This window comes from Dermacentor variabilis, chromosome 3 (genome assembly GCF_050947875.1).
Source record: "Dermacentor variabilis isolate Ectoservices chromosome 3, ASM5094787v1, whole genome shotgun sequence".
Lineage (NCBI taxonomy): Eukaryota > Metazoa > Arthropoda > Arachnida > Ixodida > Ixodidae > Dermacentor > Dermacentor variabilis.
This window is the reverse complement of record NC_134570.1, coordinates 203,468,379-203,484,823: the sequence shown is the minus strand read 5'-3', so window position 1 is coordinate 203,484,823 and position 16,445 is coordinate 203,468,379. Positions and strand designations below refer to the sequence as shown.

The 16,445-nt window shown below is 43.7% G+C and overlaps 1 protein-coding gene across 1 annotated transcript in view; it reads left to right on the top strand.

Moving 5' to 3' along the window:
* Positions 1–16,445, top strand: part of LOC142576600 (glycosyltransferase 8 domain-containing protein 1-like) — a 90,158-nt gene that overhangs the window by 31,478 nt on the left and 42,235 nt on the right. Inside the window, exon 5 of the mRNA XM_075686798.1 lies at positions 4,629–4,729. Coding sequence (XP_075542913.1) covers positions 4,629–4,729 — 101 coding nt within the window. The remainder of the gene's footprint in view (positions 1–4,628; positions 4,730–16,445) is intronic.

The window sequence follows — 16,445 nt, the reverse complement described above, 5'->3', positions numbered from 1 at the left end:
ACATGCACCACACTTTCGTGTAGCGGCAGCCGTCAGCTTTTGTCCGAGTTAAGCGGTGCGGGGCCAAATTCTGACGAATTAACAAAGGTTTGATGCCATAGCTAACATGCACTTTGGCCGGGACCAATAGAGGCATCTGAATTATTAGAATTAACGGGTGTAGAATTAACGAGTTTTTACTGTATTCATTTGTTGAGCGTTCTGATTTGAGTTATGGGCTTTTCCTTGAGACTCGCATTTTTTTATTCACCCCGAAATGTTCCTACAAGGCAAGGCTCCAGTGCAGGAGAAGGCCCTTTTGGGAGAAATTTGTTAGCATTGACCCATTTCAATAATGGAACACGGAGATGCACGGTCGCCTGACAATTTAGGAACAGCCTGCATGCTCTCTCTCTCTCGGTGACACTGTGCAACTGTTCGCAACTGCATTGTCCATTTACAAGTCACATGGAGAATGGGGTGCTCCTCATCTCCATCTGCTACCTAGCACACAACATCAGCCCTGCCTTGCTCACGAGCGTCTCCCTGACCCACGTATTCAATGTAATCCTGTGATTTCAGTACTGGCTCGCTATCGTTTGCTCTTACTAGGGCACGAAAAGACCGTTCAGATTTCTCTTCACGGAAAACAACATTTCCCTGTGCTATCCAGCACCTCGCAGCTTTGAATGCTAAGCATGCTTGGCGTAGGCAATTTAGCGCTGCATCGCCTAGCTCAAAGTGACGTGTTCCTGCTGTACATTCGTAATACATCTTGGCTCTGGGCTCACCCTTAGACCTTGCCTCATCTGATGATTCCTGTGTGTTATGAAAACTTTAGGCTATGTGAAGTGCACCCGTCACAATTACATTGTCTACAAGCCACTGGCATAGCCCTGTAGTAACGCATACCAACTTCACTAGCACTTCCGCTTCATTCGTTGACTTGTCTACACATTCACATATGTCGCATGTCTCGACAGGTTGCTCTGAATATCGGAAACAGCTGGTCTCTCTAGCACCTGGCTGCTCGGAACACAGACTATGCGATAAGCACAGCATGCCCTGGCAATATGGCTGAGGCACGATGATCAAGCTCAGTTTCCCTGACTTCCGTACACTTTTGCTGTAGTGCAGCACTTTCTTTTGAAAGCATACGTTATTCCACACTGCAACGTCACATCACGCTGGATGTTTTGCGGGCTGAATTCCTCATTTCACTCGGACGTCAAGGCGGAACTACTTCTGTGTAGCATCTTTAGACTCCGTGACATGGGCGTGACAACAACCGACTCTGTCGACTCGTCTACCTGTTTCGTTTTGGGCTCTAGTGTTTCCTGCAGGTGTGCTGCTTAGAGGTCATGCCCGTTACGCGCCTTCATGACTCCAAGGCCGTGTGGCTCCATCTCGGGGCGTAAATTATCTACACCGTGCTCTATCGTAAAGGTGCTACCATTCTGAATGCGGCGCCTCTGATTCATCACGTGAATTCGTAGTCACTCGAACTACTGCTTTCACAGCGGTGTCACTTGGTTAAAACACAGACGTGCTTTCGATCTCTGCTGCCTCGGAGTGCCGAGCCTATGGCTCACGCTCGCAGCTTGAAAACCACCATTTCCTCTAATCATTGAGCTCTAACAAGGCTGCGTCTGCGATCTCTGTGTGCTGCACCACTGACTCGTGCTTACTGCTTGAAACTGTCCGCTCTGGAACTACTGCTTTTGCAGTGAGCTGAACCACTTCTAATGTGGAGGTTCTCTCAATCTTCGCGCGCTGTGTGTCTGACTCATGTTGGCCGCTTGGAACCGTCATTTCAAGTACTGCCTTCACGACGAGGCCGATCGGCTTTAACACATGGGCGCTTTCGATCTTAGCGCGGTGCGTTTCCGACTCTGTTGCATCACTTGAAACAGTCATATCCTGACCTAATGTTGTTTCGGCGAGCTCACAAGCGTTTGGCGGAGCCGTACTCACGACTTCACGCTGTTTCGATTTTGAGCATTCACAGTCTTCGTGCTCTTGTTATTTGCGGCTCAACTCCTGTCGGAGTTCTTCCAGCTCTTTGTCCAATGCTTCCATTTCCTAGGAACTTTCTGCCTTCATGAGACCTGATCTTAGAACCGTCTTCACAAAGTATTTGATCTTCATCCAATCATTTTCACTTTTAAATTGATTTTATGAATAGTGGCGATTGTCATATCTTGCACTGTATCTAGATCAAGCTCCCTACACAACTCCAACAGCTCAGCCTTTCGCAGCCTTCCCAACTTGAAGGCGCACTTTTCTTTTTAACATTGATCAAAGCTTTTTCCTGCACTGGGTGCCTTGTGACCCAAAAATTCTGCTTGAATGTGTTCCATTTCTGCATCAAGCCACACCATTTCAAGTGCTAATTGATGCTCTCACTCTTCACCCTCTTGCTTTTTCCCTTTAATTTCTCACTTTTTCAGGTGCACAGTGGCACTCTTGCATTGCACATTCGCGCCCTTGTACCTGTCTCTTTGTCCTCTCCCTAATAGAAATTCCAAAAGCTAAAAATCATTAGCCCTGAACTCAAGAATAGCCTTGATCAACTCTGGTTCTTTGAGTGTGTCCGACACATCCAGACACAACTTCTCCGCAAGCCCCAGCGACTCCGGTTTATGCAGCTGCTTGAAATTCATGACTGAGTTCAGTGCTGCTTTCTGTACAAGACAGACAGACTTTGACGCTAACATGAAGTAGATGACGACGGCTTCTACCCGCTTTGTTACCTACACTCACAAAAGCCTGGTAAAAGCTCAGTAGAGAAAAGCCTCACACTCGCCAAACCTCTCAGCCAAGAATCCAGCCTAGAACATCCTGACGCACTGTTGCATCTCACGTAGACAACCAGTGGATGTTGTATCGCACCACTGCAACCAGTTGTTAAAGATGGGTTCCCATGACTGTCAAGGTAGCGTGGGCTTGGCGGTCTGGAGCTTGATCAGCATGGAGGGACCCATTCAGAGATGCAAAATCATCCACGTAATGAGTAACAAATAACTTTTAATTACACAAAACTTGTTGCTGAGCTAGTTGGTTCGTGACTTAAAAACAAAGGTTGCGGCGCTAAGTAGATGAGGACAAAGTGAGACGCAAACATTGGTGCCTGTATATGTCGTTTGCGTCTCACTTCACTGCAACCTTTGTTTTTAATTACACTGTAACAGAGCGGTCATCTCTACAAGCTTCCTGAGAGAGATTGGCATGCTCTAGCTTGTGCTCAAGGCTGCTGAAGGTTGAAGTCTATTGGCAGAGGCATCCTCACTCAGGAGAAGGAGAGAGTGAAAGTTCTCCTTGCCTGCGGTTACCACTCGGTACGCGGAAGCCAGTAAAATGGATTTTCTAACCACCACTGGCCCACCAGAGGGAAAGGCACTGATGCGCATGCATGCACACACAGACACCACCGGCGCCTTCCTTGTGGAGGAGGAGGAGCAAGAGCAAATGCGCACACAAAGCTAAACCGTCCCACTCACTCAAGGGGGGAGAGAGAGAGTCAACTTTTATAGATGCCAACAATTGCGGAGGCAGACGCAGCCTCCCTTCACCTAGCAGACGGCTCAGATCCCCTGGGTCTCAGTGGCTGCCTCGGCTAGTTGGATGGCCCAAACCTGGTCTCTCTGGTCTGAGCTGTGCAGCAGGGTCTCCCACTGCTGCCAGTATTGAATTTCGCGGCCTTTGAAAGGAGCCGCCTTCATGCATGCCCATAGAATATGTGGCAGATAAGCCCTGCTCTTCCATAATTTACATTTATCATTCTATTGCCCTGGATAGAATCTGCTGCAGTTCACCGGGTTAGGATACATGTTTGTTTGCAGGAAGTGCCAGGCTACCGCCTGTTTCTTGGTTAGCTCGGGATGAGCTGGTGGGTACCGGGGCCTTCCCAGCCAATAGTAATTGGTGATTTCTTTGTAGCTGACCGTGCAGTGTCTCGTTCTAGGCTGGGCTGGCACACTTGTTTGGCAAGTAAGCACTCAAGCTGTGTTGTGAGCTGCCTCGTTGCCGGAAAGAGACGAGTGCGCTGGTGTCCAAATAATTTGGATCATCCCGCGATGATGGCTGCTGTTATTATTTAGAATTTTGAATGCCTCTGACGAGATGCATCCTTTCGCTAAATTATGAACTACAATCTTTGAGTCGCTTGTGGTAATTCTAGCTTTGGTGGAGGCCACCGCTAGTGCTATGGCTGATTCCTCCGCAACTTCGGGGTTGCCCAATTTCACGGTTCTGCTCGTGAAGGGTTCTCCTTGTGCGTCTACCGTGATGCCCAACATCCATTTATTCAGGTGACATTTATATTCGGACAGATCTATGTGAAAACAAGAACATATGACAATAGGAGTGCCAAGATCAAAATGATGCGCTTTGCCAGACGCCCAAGCTTTTTATCTGTGTACAATAGCCATGGACATACATTGCCATGTTACAAGGGCGACCTTTCCCAAAACCTTGCAACTTACAAGTCTTCAATGCTTACAGCTTACTTTGGCATATTTTTGTGTAATGTTTTCAGTGCTTCAAAATGCTAATGGTGTTTGATTTGACTGTAACAATCCTCTATTGCTCTGGCTTAGACTGACCAGTGTGCTTAGCATGTCTCTTTACTCCCTTATCTGCGTGCCCAGGTGACATATCCGAGCTGGCCACCCTGTCCATTCCTGATGACAGCGTAGGACTCTTCTCAAAAGACTGTGATAGCGTGTCCAGGAGATACAACACGGCAGGGGTGAGCTTTTCGTCATTCGTCTCGCTTAAGAGGGTACACGGGTCTTAAAGAACGAAAGTCACAAAAAAATTTTTTTGATTTTTAGGAACTACAGTAAAACCTCGTTAAACCTTACCCGCTTAAACAGTAGTTTCGTCTTAAAAGTAGTAAAGTCAAATCCCCGACTCAGCGGCCATTGAACATGATGTGTTTTGTATCCACATAAACCGTACCAGCTTATTGCGTATGTATCGGTTAACACGTAGGGTTTCCACTTTTCATTGCGCAAACATGGCGGTGCATCGTCTCCATCAGGCGGCCCGGCAGAACAAGTCTCAGAGATCAGAACAATGGCCTCCAAGCACCTTCTACGTTTTGGCATGAAGCCACATCAACATCATTTCGGCGCTGTGCTAGAGAGCGTTGTGGCGTCGTGCAAACAAAGGCTCGCATCATGCTGAAGCTTGGATAAAAAAGATGCCGGGTGCTCAGCGTAGAAGAAAAACTTTCGTGCTATCAAACGTGACACAAAGAAGTCAACGCTGGCACGCATCAAGGATCTACTGTTGCCTACGCTGTGTGGCATTTGGAATGCGAAGAAGTTGCTCGGCAGCAGCGCTGCTGCGAACGCGAAAAGATGACGACTACGAGGTTCGACTTTTCGCCATTGTTGCCTCTGTTGTTGCCGAAGTGTCGGCTAGCAACAGTGATGAGAACGACACGGAAAGCGACAGCACGAGCTATTCAGGCCCGACAGTGGCAGAAGCTGCACGTTACGTCAGCCTCATGAATGCAATTGTCGCGACAAGAACAGCACCCCACAATGAAAAAGGCGCCCCGCGATTTCTATAGGGCTACCACGTGCGTGCACGGAGGATAAATAACGCCAACGACGAATTTGCCATACGAATATTTGCAGAGAAGAGGGGGCTCGTTGAAAAGCTGGCTCGCAGTTCCAGTAAGTTTGAGGCCGCTGTTGTCGCTGCGAGGCTGCCACGGTATCAAACGAAAATAACACTTTTGTCACACAAAGTGAATAAATACTGCTTGTCTTTTTCCTCTTTCATCGCACTCTCTCTGAGTTCCGATTTTGGCAGGTAAGTGGGCGATCTCATGCTATTTCGGTTAAGCAGTACTACCTTTTAGTACATACTTTTTCCGAGCTCCGGCCAACTACAGTTTAACGAGGTTTCACTATACTTGTTTCGGCATCTGTAATGCCTAATCTACACTGTATCAAAATGATTTGCCTAAATACGCACCCTAAGTTTCCGAAGAAAAATTATTTTGTCAGCGTGGACAGCGAGAAACGACCCTAAAATCGTGCAGAAGCACTGGAGTTCACAGAGTTATTTCTTGTCTTTCCCGCCGCTGAGTGCCGCCATCTTAGTATTGTTCGAAAGCTCAAAGTTCTGCCTTTCAGTTCCCCACATCCTCGCCGACGATGACCGTATAAAAGAAAGCGCAAATGTAAACAATCAGGCCGGTCTGATGAACCACGCAGCCCTCCGATTGGCTCAGTTTACCAGCGCGCTGAGAGGTGCCTTCTGATTGGCTGTTGCTATAGAAACTAGGCCTAGCAGACGAGCTCATCTGCTAGGCCTGGCAGTGAGTTGCTTCGAAAGCCGCTGATACTCCGTTTATTCATTGTATTGCAAATGTAAGCGGCAAATCAGCCCTCTAAAAAAAAAGATGTTTGAAACCGAACACACATCCACGAAAAGTGAAGCACAAGCCATCTCAGCTTCCTACGGCAAGAAAGAGGAGGCGGTTATCCCGAGGTTCAGATGAGCTGACAAGATCGCTTCGGAGATAAGTCGCTACGTCACACAATCTCAAACCGCATGGGCAATAACACAGAAGTGAAGCTAACCAATGCCCTTTGTCCCAGGGTGTAGGTTTACTTTGGAGACCGCAGACATTGTGGTGATGCCTATTCCCGTGCCTTTCATGCATATGCGGGTTCTGTGTTGGTGCATTTCAGATTCTGTTACGAGCCTGTACGTTCACCTGTCTACATTAGGGGGAGAATTTAGCATTTTTAATTATGTCGTAGTTATTATTTCGCGGTTTTGAAGCTTCAAATTTATATTTTCCCAGCTTTTTAGTTTTTTTTCCCTTAAGTATAGCTTTCTTAAAATTCTCAATTTTTGAGATCAGCACTGTGTCCCTTCTACTCATTCAATTCTGGTCATTGTATATTTCCCTGAATACATGTGAGTCAAAGAGTGCACAAAAACTATGACATAGTGTCTTAGGACACTGAAATATTTTGAAATCATGTAGAAATCACCAAAAAGAATTCACATTTCTAAAGCTGCAAGTTCAGAATTTCAGAAGTTTGGCTAAAATACAGATACAAACATCCAAGTGCTTGTATAATTGCAATATTTGCAATATTTGAACATCCAGGAACATACCTGCTTAATTTTATCTATGTTGTTTCAATACATTTTTTGCCAATTGCATCCCAAATTTTTAACATATGAAGAATTGTAACTACTTTGTTTTGATTGATCAAAAAACGTCTTAATTGTATATTTATAAACAGCGAACAAGATTGGATGTGTCCTGAAAGTTTCATATGTCTAGAGCGAGTATTAAAAATGGTTGTTCTGGATGCCATGTCCCCTCATATTTAATGCTGTTTGTTTTTTGTACTTTTCTCAAAAAACGAATTTTGAGCTCCATGTAATATTCAGGCCTCAATATCTCATTCAAGAACAGATAGAACTAACTCTTTTTTTTTTTTTTTTTTTGCACAAAGGAGTCAATGTATACTCCATGAAGTATAGCAAGCAATTTTTTCTTTCATTTTGGAAATTAATTATTTTGCTACAACTTCTGCCACATGGTTGCCATATTTGGTGGGCTTGTAATTAATGGACTGTAACATATCCATTAAGGGTCAGATAAAAAAATGTGCTAGCTATCCTTCATTGCTTACTCCTTATGCTATCTAAACACATTTTACAGATAATTTTTTATTGTGCCATTTATTTTCCATTGTGTCTTTAAACAGTAGAAGTGAAATGGTAAATAACATAGAAACTAATTTACCTACAACAAAACTAACTACATATTTAAAATTAGCACAAAAATCTTCATAAGACTGGAAAGTTTGATTAATATTGATGAAAAGGATGATGAACATTATTTCAATAGCAGAGACCCCCCTTAAAGGCAGTCTCTCATGTTGTAGCTAGGCATCAAGAGATCTGATGTAGTCACGCTATAGTTTTCCTTGAATGCTTTTACAAGTGCTTCTACAAGCTCATGCCCTTTAATAGTTCCGGTTTCCAAAATACTATTTGCATTGTTTAGATCCCAGAGATTATGATGGGTATGTAGTGAGCTTGAGAATACAGTCAATTTTTTAACCGTTTTGGCTAAGGTACATCGCAAATTCGTGTCATTCGGCGTCTGCAGCACTCAATGGCTGTAGCAACATGTTATCCAAAGACCATGACACTGCCTTGTTTTTCGGCAGGGAATAGACATTAGGTCCTCTTATGGTAGGAAAATATAAGCAATGAAAGCTACCTTAGAGGATGAAGAGTCGCACAAAATTAATGCCTGCAGCTAGGAATTTTTCGATGGGGTGTAAAGGGTACACACTGGACTGGGGTAGGGGAGTGGGGCAGGCAGGTGTTCTTGCACATTGTTTTTTGCCAGGTGTCCCTGTTGCTCAGAAAGTTTTAAAGGGCCCCTCATCAGGCCACATAGAAAATTTCGGTTGTACGCTGGAAATTGTTACGTGCCCTCTAGGGAGCTTCTATCGCAAGAATTTTTCCAATTAGTTCATTAATAGTCGAGATAGAAATATTTCAGTGTTACGAACCAGTGATTTCAGGAGGCGAGGGGCAGCAACACTTTCTCCATTTGCCTTGTCTAATTTCTGCAAGCGAAATTCCTTCCCTGCATTTTCCCATACCGGAGTTTGAGGATCGCATGATTCGCCGCCTTCATTGTTCTTTTTTTCTCCCTCGCTTTTTTGCTGTGCAGTGCACTTCCACTGACGGCATTGCATGCGAGCTGCTGCGTTTGTCTTGTTTCGCGCAGCACACAATTTTAACCTCTCCACACGAGAACACCTGACTAGTGGTATAAGTCAGTGCTACACGAATACTGACGCAGATACAAGCGATTTATAGAGCATGATCACGTGCTGGAACACAGAAGAAATGATACTTTCATTGTTTGCATGTGTGACTGCACGACGTGGGAACAAGCAGACAAAACAGAAGTACATCTCTTTCGCTGCAGTGCGAAGCAAAACAAAAACATGGAGACATTTGGTTTGGGTATTTTATAATTTCTCTAAACATTAATTCGTCTATTCTAGCAACATATTACACAAATAACAGATGTTGGCTTGAATAGTTCTCAAAGTCACATTTCACTGCGAGCGAAGTCACAGCAGTGTGATGTATGTAGGCGCACTTGTGCGATATATGTCGACTCTCCGGCTGGGAGCACAGCGCCCCCGAGGAGAAGGGCAAATGGCTTTCAGTTTGAAATTTCAACTCTTTCCGCGATTCATAGCGATGTAATACTTAGCAGACTTGATCGTTAGCGTGCATTGTATACATGGTGCTACAGTTCAACCCGACTATATCGAACCCATTTACATCGAATTATTCTATATATCAAACAATTTCTGGTCACGGTATAGTTACAGTGAGTATGTATTGCAAAAATTACGCTTACATCGAACAAAAATAGCAGCAACTCCCAATATATCGAACGTCAAGCAGCGGAAAAGTGCCCCCAGAAGTTGGCTTTCCCTCGCGGTAGCGGGGAAATCCGGTGGCGCGGCTCCATCCAACCGCTTTCCCTACTGTGACCGCGCTGTTCGGGCTGCTCAGGCAAGCTGTCGACACCCCCCTGCAAAAAAATGATCCTGGTCCGCCCGCAGCGCTTGCTCAGACAGCCAATCAGAGGCTCTTGTGCTCTCGTCATGCAAGATGGCGAAAGTGCAGGTTGTGTTGATGCTTTTCTGGTTCATTGTGTTTGCACCTTCTGGGCCTTCTACCGCAGTGTTGCCGTGATGAAGCAGCAGAATTTGCCTTTCGTCGTGAAGCTCGAAGTCATAAATCAGGTCAAACGCGATGAGAATTCGTATGTCCCCGCAGCCTGCAAGATTCCGAGGAGCACTCTCGGCACGATTAGGGCTAAAGCGGCCAAACTCGCGATCCGGTGCCCATGGTGCCCGACACGTACGCACGGCCGTGTACAAGTGGTTCTTCATACGTGCCGGTTTCCGCGTGCTCGATAATGACTGTAAGTTCTGATGAATGCGACTAAGCCGTTGCCGGTGTTTGGAGTGAGCTGTCAGAATTTCCAGAAGCTGTTGATGAACCAACGGTGGACGAGTTTGTGAGTGCAGATGATGGTGTCGCGACCACGTGAGAGCCCAAAAACGAAGACTACATCGCCGACATCGTACCGAGCACAAATGAAAGCGGGCACAATGAGGAAAGCAACGACGGTTCTTTGCCCACATCCTCCGAAGTGATTGGTGCACTCGCACTAGTCCGGTGCTTCTGCGCGAATCTGGAAGGTTGCGGCCTCAGCTGCTCAGGCTCATTTTGACAATGTGGGGAAAGGTGTGCGTCGCAGGCAGCGAAATTGCCCAAGCAGAAAGAAATGCAGGACTATTTCATGCGAAACCAAGCTAGTTTCATCAATAAAGTGATTTTATGAATGGTATGTGCGTTTATGACATCCACTTATTTAGCAGGATTATATCAAATTATGCTCTATATCGAAATAATAGGCGTTTTTTTGCGAGCTCAATATAACTGGGTTCGACTGTAGTCAGTTCAAAAATGGCCAGATCTGGTGAGGAGCCCTTTAAGGGTGGGAGGGCACATGCTGGTGTGTGCCCCTCTCCCCTTTGGCCCCCTGCCTGCAGTGGACTGCCAGCACCGGACACTGGCCAGCCGTCAACAGCACGCGTCGACCATGTAGGCAACCAGAGTGCAAGAGATACAGTTTCTTGTGGGCTCAAAGTGTAATGTGCACCTCTTTCTGAACTAAAGTGTCAAATATTTTCAGTATCTTCAACAGCCATAGCCTACCAAAAAAACTTGTGTCACACATCTGTTAAATATGTGGTCATCTTTATAATGGGAAATAAAAATTTTTGCACATGTTAAGCCAGAAACTGCTTAAAACTGATTTCTTTTTCTTGCGATATGTGCGCTACATTTCTTGGCCCAAGTGCAGGATGTACGAATTTGTGACATGCCACAGAGTTCATAAATAATTCACTCTTCATGCAAGATATTAGTGGCATTTGATTACGAGAACTAAGTGAAGTTAAAGGCTTGTGCAAAAATGTTTTTGTGCCATGCCTGTATCAATTCCGGCAGTAAAGGATTAAGGAACACATTGTACGTCCCCTGACATTGGTGCACTGTTGGTATCCTTCCCTCCAGTACATTGCATTGCTTTACCACGTAACACTTCGGTATTGCAGCAAATCTAACATCCGAGAACTGGCATCATTCAACACTGTAGACCCTCTCTATGCTTTTTGCGCTTCAATGCCATCGGTGAGAATGACGAAGGCAAAGTCGGCACCATTGTTGACAGCTGTGAATCCTACAAATGAAACACATGATACCGAACAGCAGGAAGCCCAGCGGATCAGCATGCGAAAGCGCTGGTTCGAGGCTGCGAGATAATCAAAATGGCAATGGTGGTAGCTTCACTTACTGCCATTTCAGTCCTGTGGTCATGGTAAAAAGTAAAAAAAAATCAGACGGCGAAGGGTTTTAGCGTCTGAAATTTCAGATGTCCTTATACATTGCCTCGATGTGGCACTAGATGATACCGCGAAGGCATCCGAATTAGCATGTCCGAAAAGTTGTGCATCTGAAAAATCTGTCATTGATGGTATGCAAAGCCAAAGCAAGCAATCATTTGCAGGAGGATAGGCACTCACCTTTGCTAACCCTATCATTCCTGTGTTGCATTAGTTGCTGCCGGAGTTGTGGCGCACGATTCTATGAAAGCAGCCTCAGCGACGTCAGGGGAGAATTAATTTCACTTATTTGCCTCAACTATTCAGCCAACTTTCCATCCATCAAGAAGTTGCACCATAACGAAAGGTACATATACGGTAGTTTGTCAACATTTCACACGCTGGTCGCCTGGACAATTTATTGCATCAATTCGCGCAGATTTTTCGCCAGTGACCGGACAGGCAATAAAGCAGCTAATTGCTTTTGCCAAAACAGAAGCGAAGCCTTTTACATTATCAACCAGTCGGCTATGTATTAGGGACATCGTTTATATTTTGGATAGCGATTGCAAAACTGCTGTTCCTTGTGGGAAATAGCAGCAAGCCCCACTGCATGATGTGAATCTAGAAAGTCTAAGCCACCTGGGTAATCACACCATCATTCTCAATATCTTTCATAAATATACGAAGTCTGTTGCCTAAAGGCGACGCTATTGCCTCATTTCTTGATGACTGCAGTTCAGATATTCTTGTTCTTACTGAAACATGGCTACACTCTGAAATAACATATAAGGAAATATTTCCACATGATGGCGCATTTACCATGTTAAGGTGTGATCGCACTGAAAAAAAGAAGTGATGGCATACTCCTTGGTATCAAAAGAACAGTTACCTCACAAGTTATTAATGTAGAGTTCAGTATTGAGATAGTATGAGCTGAATGTCAAACCTACAGGAACAAGCTCCTGATAGCATGTTGTTGTTATCCTCCCGATGCAAACCACTACTTTCTTGTCAAACTGCACAATAGTATTTCTAAAGCTCTTGAGCTCTGTCAAGCTGATATTGTCTATCTCTTTGGTGACATTAATTTTCCTTTGATTGACTGGAATAACCTATCATCTTCTTGCCATACATCAGCGGAGTTCATTTATTTAATGTTAAAATTCAATTTATTCCAAATTATTACCCAGCCCACCCGTGGCACTGACACTTTAGATTTAGTGTTCACTAACACCCCTGAAACAGTTGGTGTTCTTTGCTTAGACAGTTTCAGTGATCGCAAGCTACTACAACTTACTCTTAAGAGGAAGCTTTAGCTCGGGCCCAACTCCGACGCGGCCTATTCAAATACATGTAAAACGCAAAAACGTTTTTATGAGATAACCCCTGGACCGATTTTGATGAAATTTGTTGCATTTGAAAGAGAAAGTTAAATTCTAGTGACTGTTGGAAGCGGAATTTCGATTTAGGGCTTGAATTTTCCTAAAACGATTTTCAAATATTTGACCGTTTGAAAAAAATAGAAGCACGAAGTTTACAAATTGATAGCTATGCATCAAGAACTGATATCATGGTTCTGTAAAGGGCATCCATTAGATCATTCAAAGTGGACAAATTCAATATGTCATTTTACATCTTACATGAATTTGTTACGTTGGTTACAACGGTTTTACAAAAGTTGTATTTTCCTTTGATTAAATTTTTTTATATTCATGTGTAACATATCAATTTTGTCCGCTATGGATGTACTTTTAGATGCAATTCACAGAATTGTATTATAATCTTTAGTGGTTGAGTTACAGAGTTGTAAACTTGATAGTTTCGTTTTTTGAAAATTTTTGATTTTCGCCAATTTTTAATAAAAGATTGACGACCTAACTCAAAAATTCGAAACCAACAGTCACTAGATTTTAAGTTTTTCTTTTAAATGCAACAAACCTCGTCAAATTTGGTGCAGTGGTTGCCGAGAAAAATGAATTCTCCTTTTACATATATTTAGATAGGAGCACTCGAGCTAAAGCTTCCTCTTAAGATCCCCTTGCAATTTACAGGCATCTCAAACAAATCCATCCGTAATCACAACAGGGGAGACTATGACAAAATTAACAAAGAAATTAAGACATTTCTTTCTGGCACCTTTTTAGCTCTAATCCCTCTAATCAGAATAACAGGCGATAGACAGAACCCTTGGTTTACCAAGTGCCTTCGAAGGCTAAGAAACAAGAAGGCTATACGCAACTGCAAAGCATACAAACTCACCCACGGTACATGATAAATATAGCTCTCTTTTAAAAGATTATTGCTCATCTTTAAGAGAGGTTAAAGAAAAATACTACTCTCAAGGTGTACCCTCACTACTTAAAAACAACCCCCCAAAATTCTGGCAGGCAATTTCACGTAATAGTGGCGCATCACATTTCACTAAGTGATGGTAATCAAGCTCCAATCAGTGACAAGGAATGCCTAGTCTTCTTTAATGCATTTTTTTTCGTCTGTATTCACAACAGAAGACCATTCAGATTTGCATCAAGTCACTGATCTAGATAACCAGTACAGTGAAACCTTGTTAAACTGTAGTTGGCCAGAGCTGGAAATGCTACGTTTAGTGGAAAGTGGAAATGCTACGTTTTAACCGATGCGTACTCAATAAGCTGGTACGGTTTATGCGGATACAAAACACATTATGTTCAATGGCCGCTGAGTTGGGGATTTGACTTTACTGCTTTTAAAACGAAACTACTGTTTAAGCGGGTACGGTTTAACGAGGTTTTACTGTACATGCAATACATCGATGTAACAGAAGATGGTATCGCAGGTCTCATAAATGACCTTAAGTTGACTAGTTCTTCAGGTGTCGATAATATTAACTCCAAAATTTTAAAGAATACAGTCGCACTATCTAGCAAAATTTTATGTCTTATTTTCCGCCAGTCGTTATCATGGGGCCAGCTTCCCTCAGACTGTAAAATTGTAAAAGTTATACCAGTACGCAAAAGTGGCAGCAAGAATTCCCTAGAAAACTATAGTCCAATATTATTGACAAGTATTTGCTGCAAAAGGCTTGAACATATCATTGCATCTCACATATATCATCATCTGGAATGAAATAATTTTTTCTTTATTAACCAGCATGGGTTTAGGAAAGGCTTTTCATGTGAGATGCAGTTACTAGAATTCACTACAGACTTGCATTTTAGCATGGACCGTAGCCTTTGAACAGATTGCATTTTTCTTGACTTCTCCAAAGCCTTCGGCCGTGTAGCTGACTGCTGCTTAATTTCCAAATTATCCGTTCCCAAATTAGACTACTTAACGCTCTCCGGATTCGTAACTTTCTAACAAATCATCTGCAGTTTACAGTCATTAATAATTTTACATCACCCCTTGCATAGGTATGTCAGTTCCGGTGTACCTCAGGGCAGCGTACTAGGACCCTTGCTTTTTCTTATTTCTATCAATGATCTGCCCAATGACATCTCATACTGCATGTGTGTTTTTGCCGATGATTGTATATTATATCGACCAATTCCTAGCCTTGATGATCATCTCATTCTTCAAGAGGACCTTCATCCCATTACCAAATGGTGTGAAGACTCAAATGAAACTAAACTCATCTAAATGCAAAGTAATGACATTGACGCAAAAAACTTCAAATCTTGGCTTTTCCTATTATATAAATACAGACCTAGTATCTCGGGCATCAGCATATAAATGTCTAGACGTTAATCTTACACCTAGCCTTTCCTTGGCCTTTCACATCACAACCATATGCACAAACGCTTCCAAAGCTCTTGAGTATATTCATCGCAACTTGCATAACTGCCTGTCTAATATCTGTAAATTAGCATTCTTATAATTTGTATGCCCCAAGCTTGAGTTGGCGTCCCCTATATGGTCTCCCTATCACGAATACATAATCTGCGTGTTAGAAGCCTTCCAAAACCAAGCTGGTCGATTCATTTCCCGTAATTACAATTTCCAGCCAAGCATTACTCAAATAAAATCGACCTTTCCCTTCAATCACTAGGTAGCCTACGTGACATAGCACTCCTATCTTTGCTCCATAGATATGTTCACCAAATGAAGCCATCAAACTTGCCACTGGAACGTACGTCTTGCACATCATGACGACTTTATAATGATTTATGCCTCACTCACATTTACGAGAACACTAATGAGTTTAACTTCTTGGCTCTACCACAAGCAATTTCGTTATGGAATTCGCTTCCTAACAACTACTGAACCTGCAGTTTTCATCATAACAAATATATTCATCTGTACATACTATATTTGTTCGAATCTAGGCCGATAGTTTTTTTCAAATAATCATGTTCCAAACTCTAGGGTTGGCTTAGATTCAAAGATTTTAAAAAACGTGCCAGTTTTTCATTGAAATTGCTAAATATGGTACATAGCTAGTGCCATCTAGAAAAGTCAGTATCACAGCCGCTACTAGCCGTGCCAGTAGCCAACCGTACACAAGCCAAGTCGCCATTTTGACCTGTGTTGTGTCGGCTGTATCGGTGTGCGGCGTGGTGTTATCACGATGGCACCAAGCAGGAGATGCCAGTATTCAAGCAAAAAGTTGTGATAGCCGCAGAGGCATCGTCGAACCTTGAAGCCAGGCGGGACTTCGGCGTCGACGAGAAAAACGTCCATCGTTGGAGGGGACAACGACAGCAACTTTTTGCGTGCGCCACAACGAGGATGGCATTTAGTGGACCAAAGAAAGGCCGTCACCGCGATGTGGAGACAGTTTTGTCCAACTTTGTTCGGACGCAGAGAGCAACTGCCCTTCCATTGACAACAGAAGTGCTCTAAGCGAAAGCTGGGGAACTTGCGAGGGAGCGAGGCCTAACACCAAAGGATTTCAAAGCCAGCCGGGGCTGGCTTCAGAAATTCATGAAGCACTTCAGCTTTATCCTCCGACTTCGCACTTCAATCACCCAGAAGCTGCCAAGCAATATTAAAGAAAAGCTGACA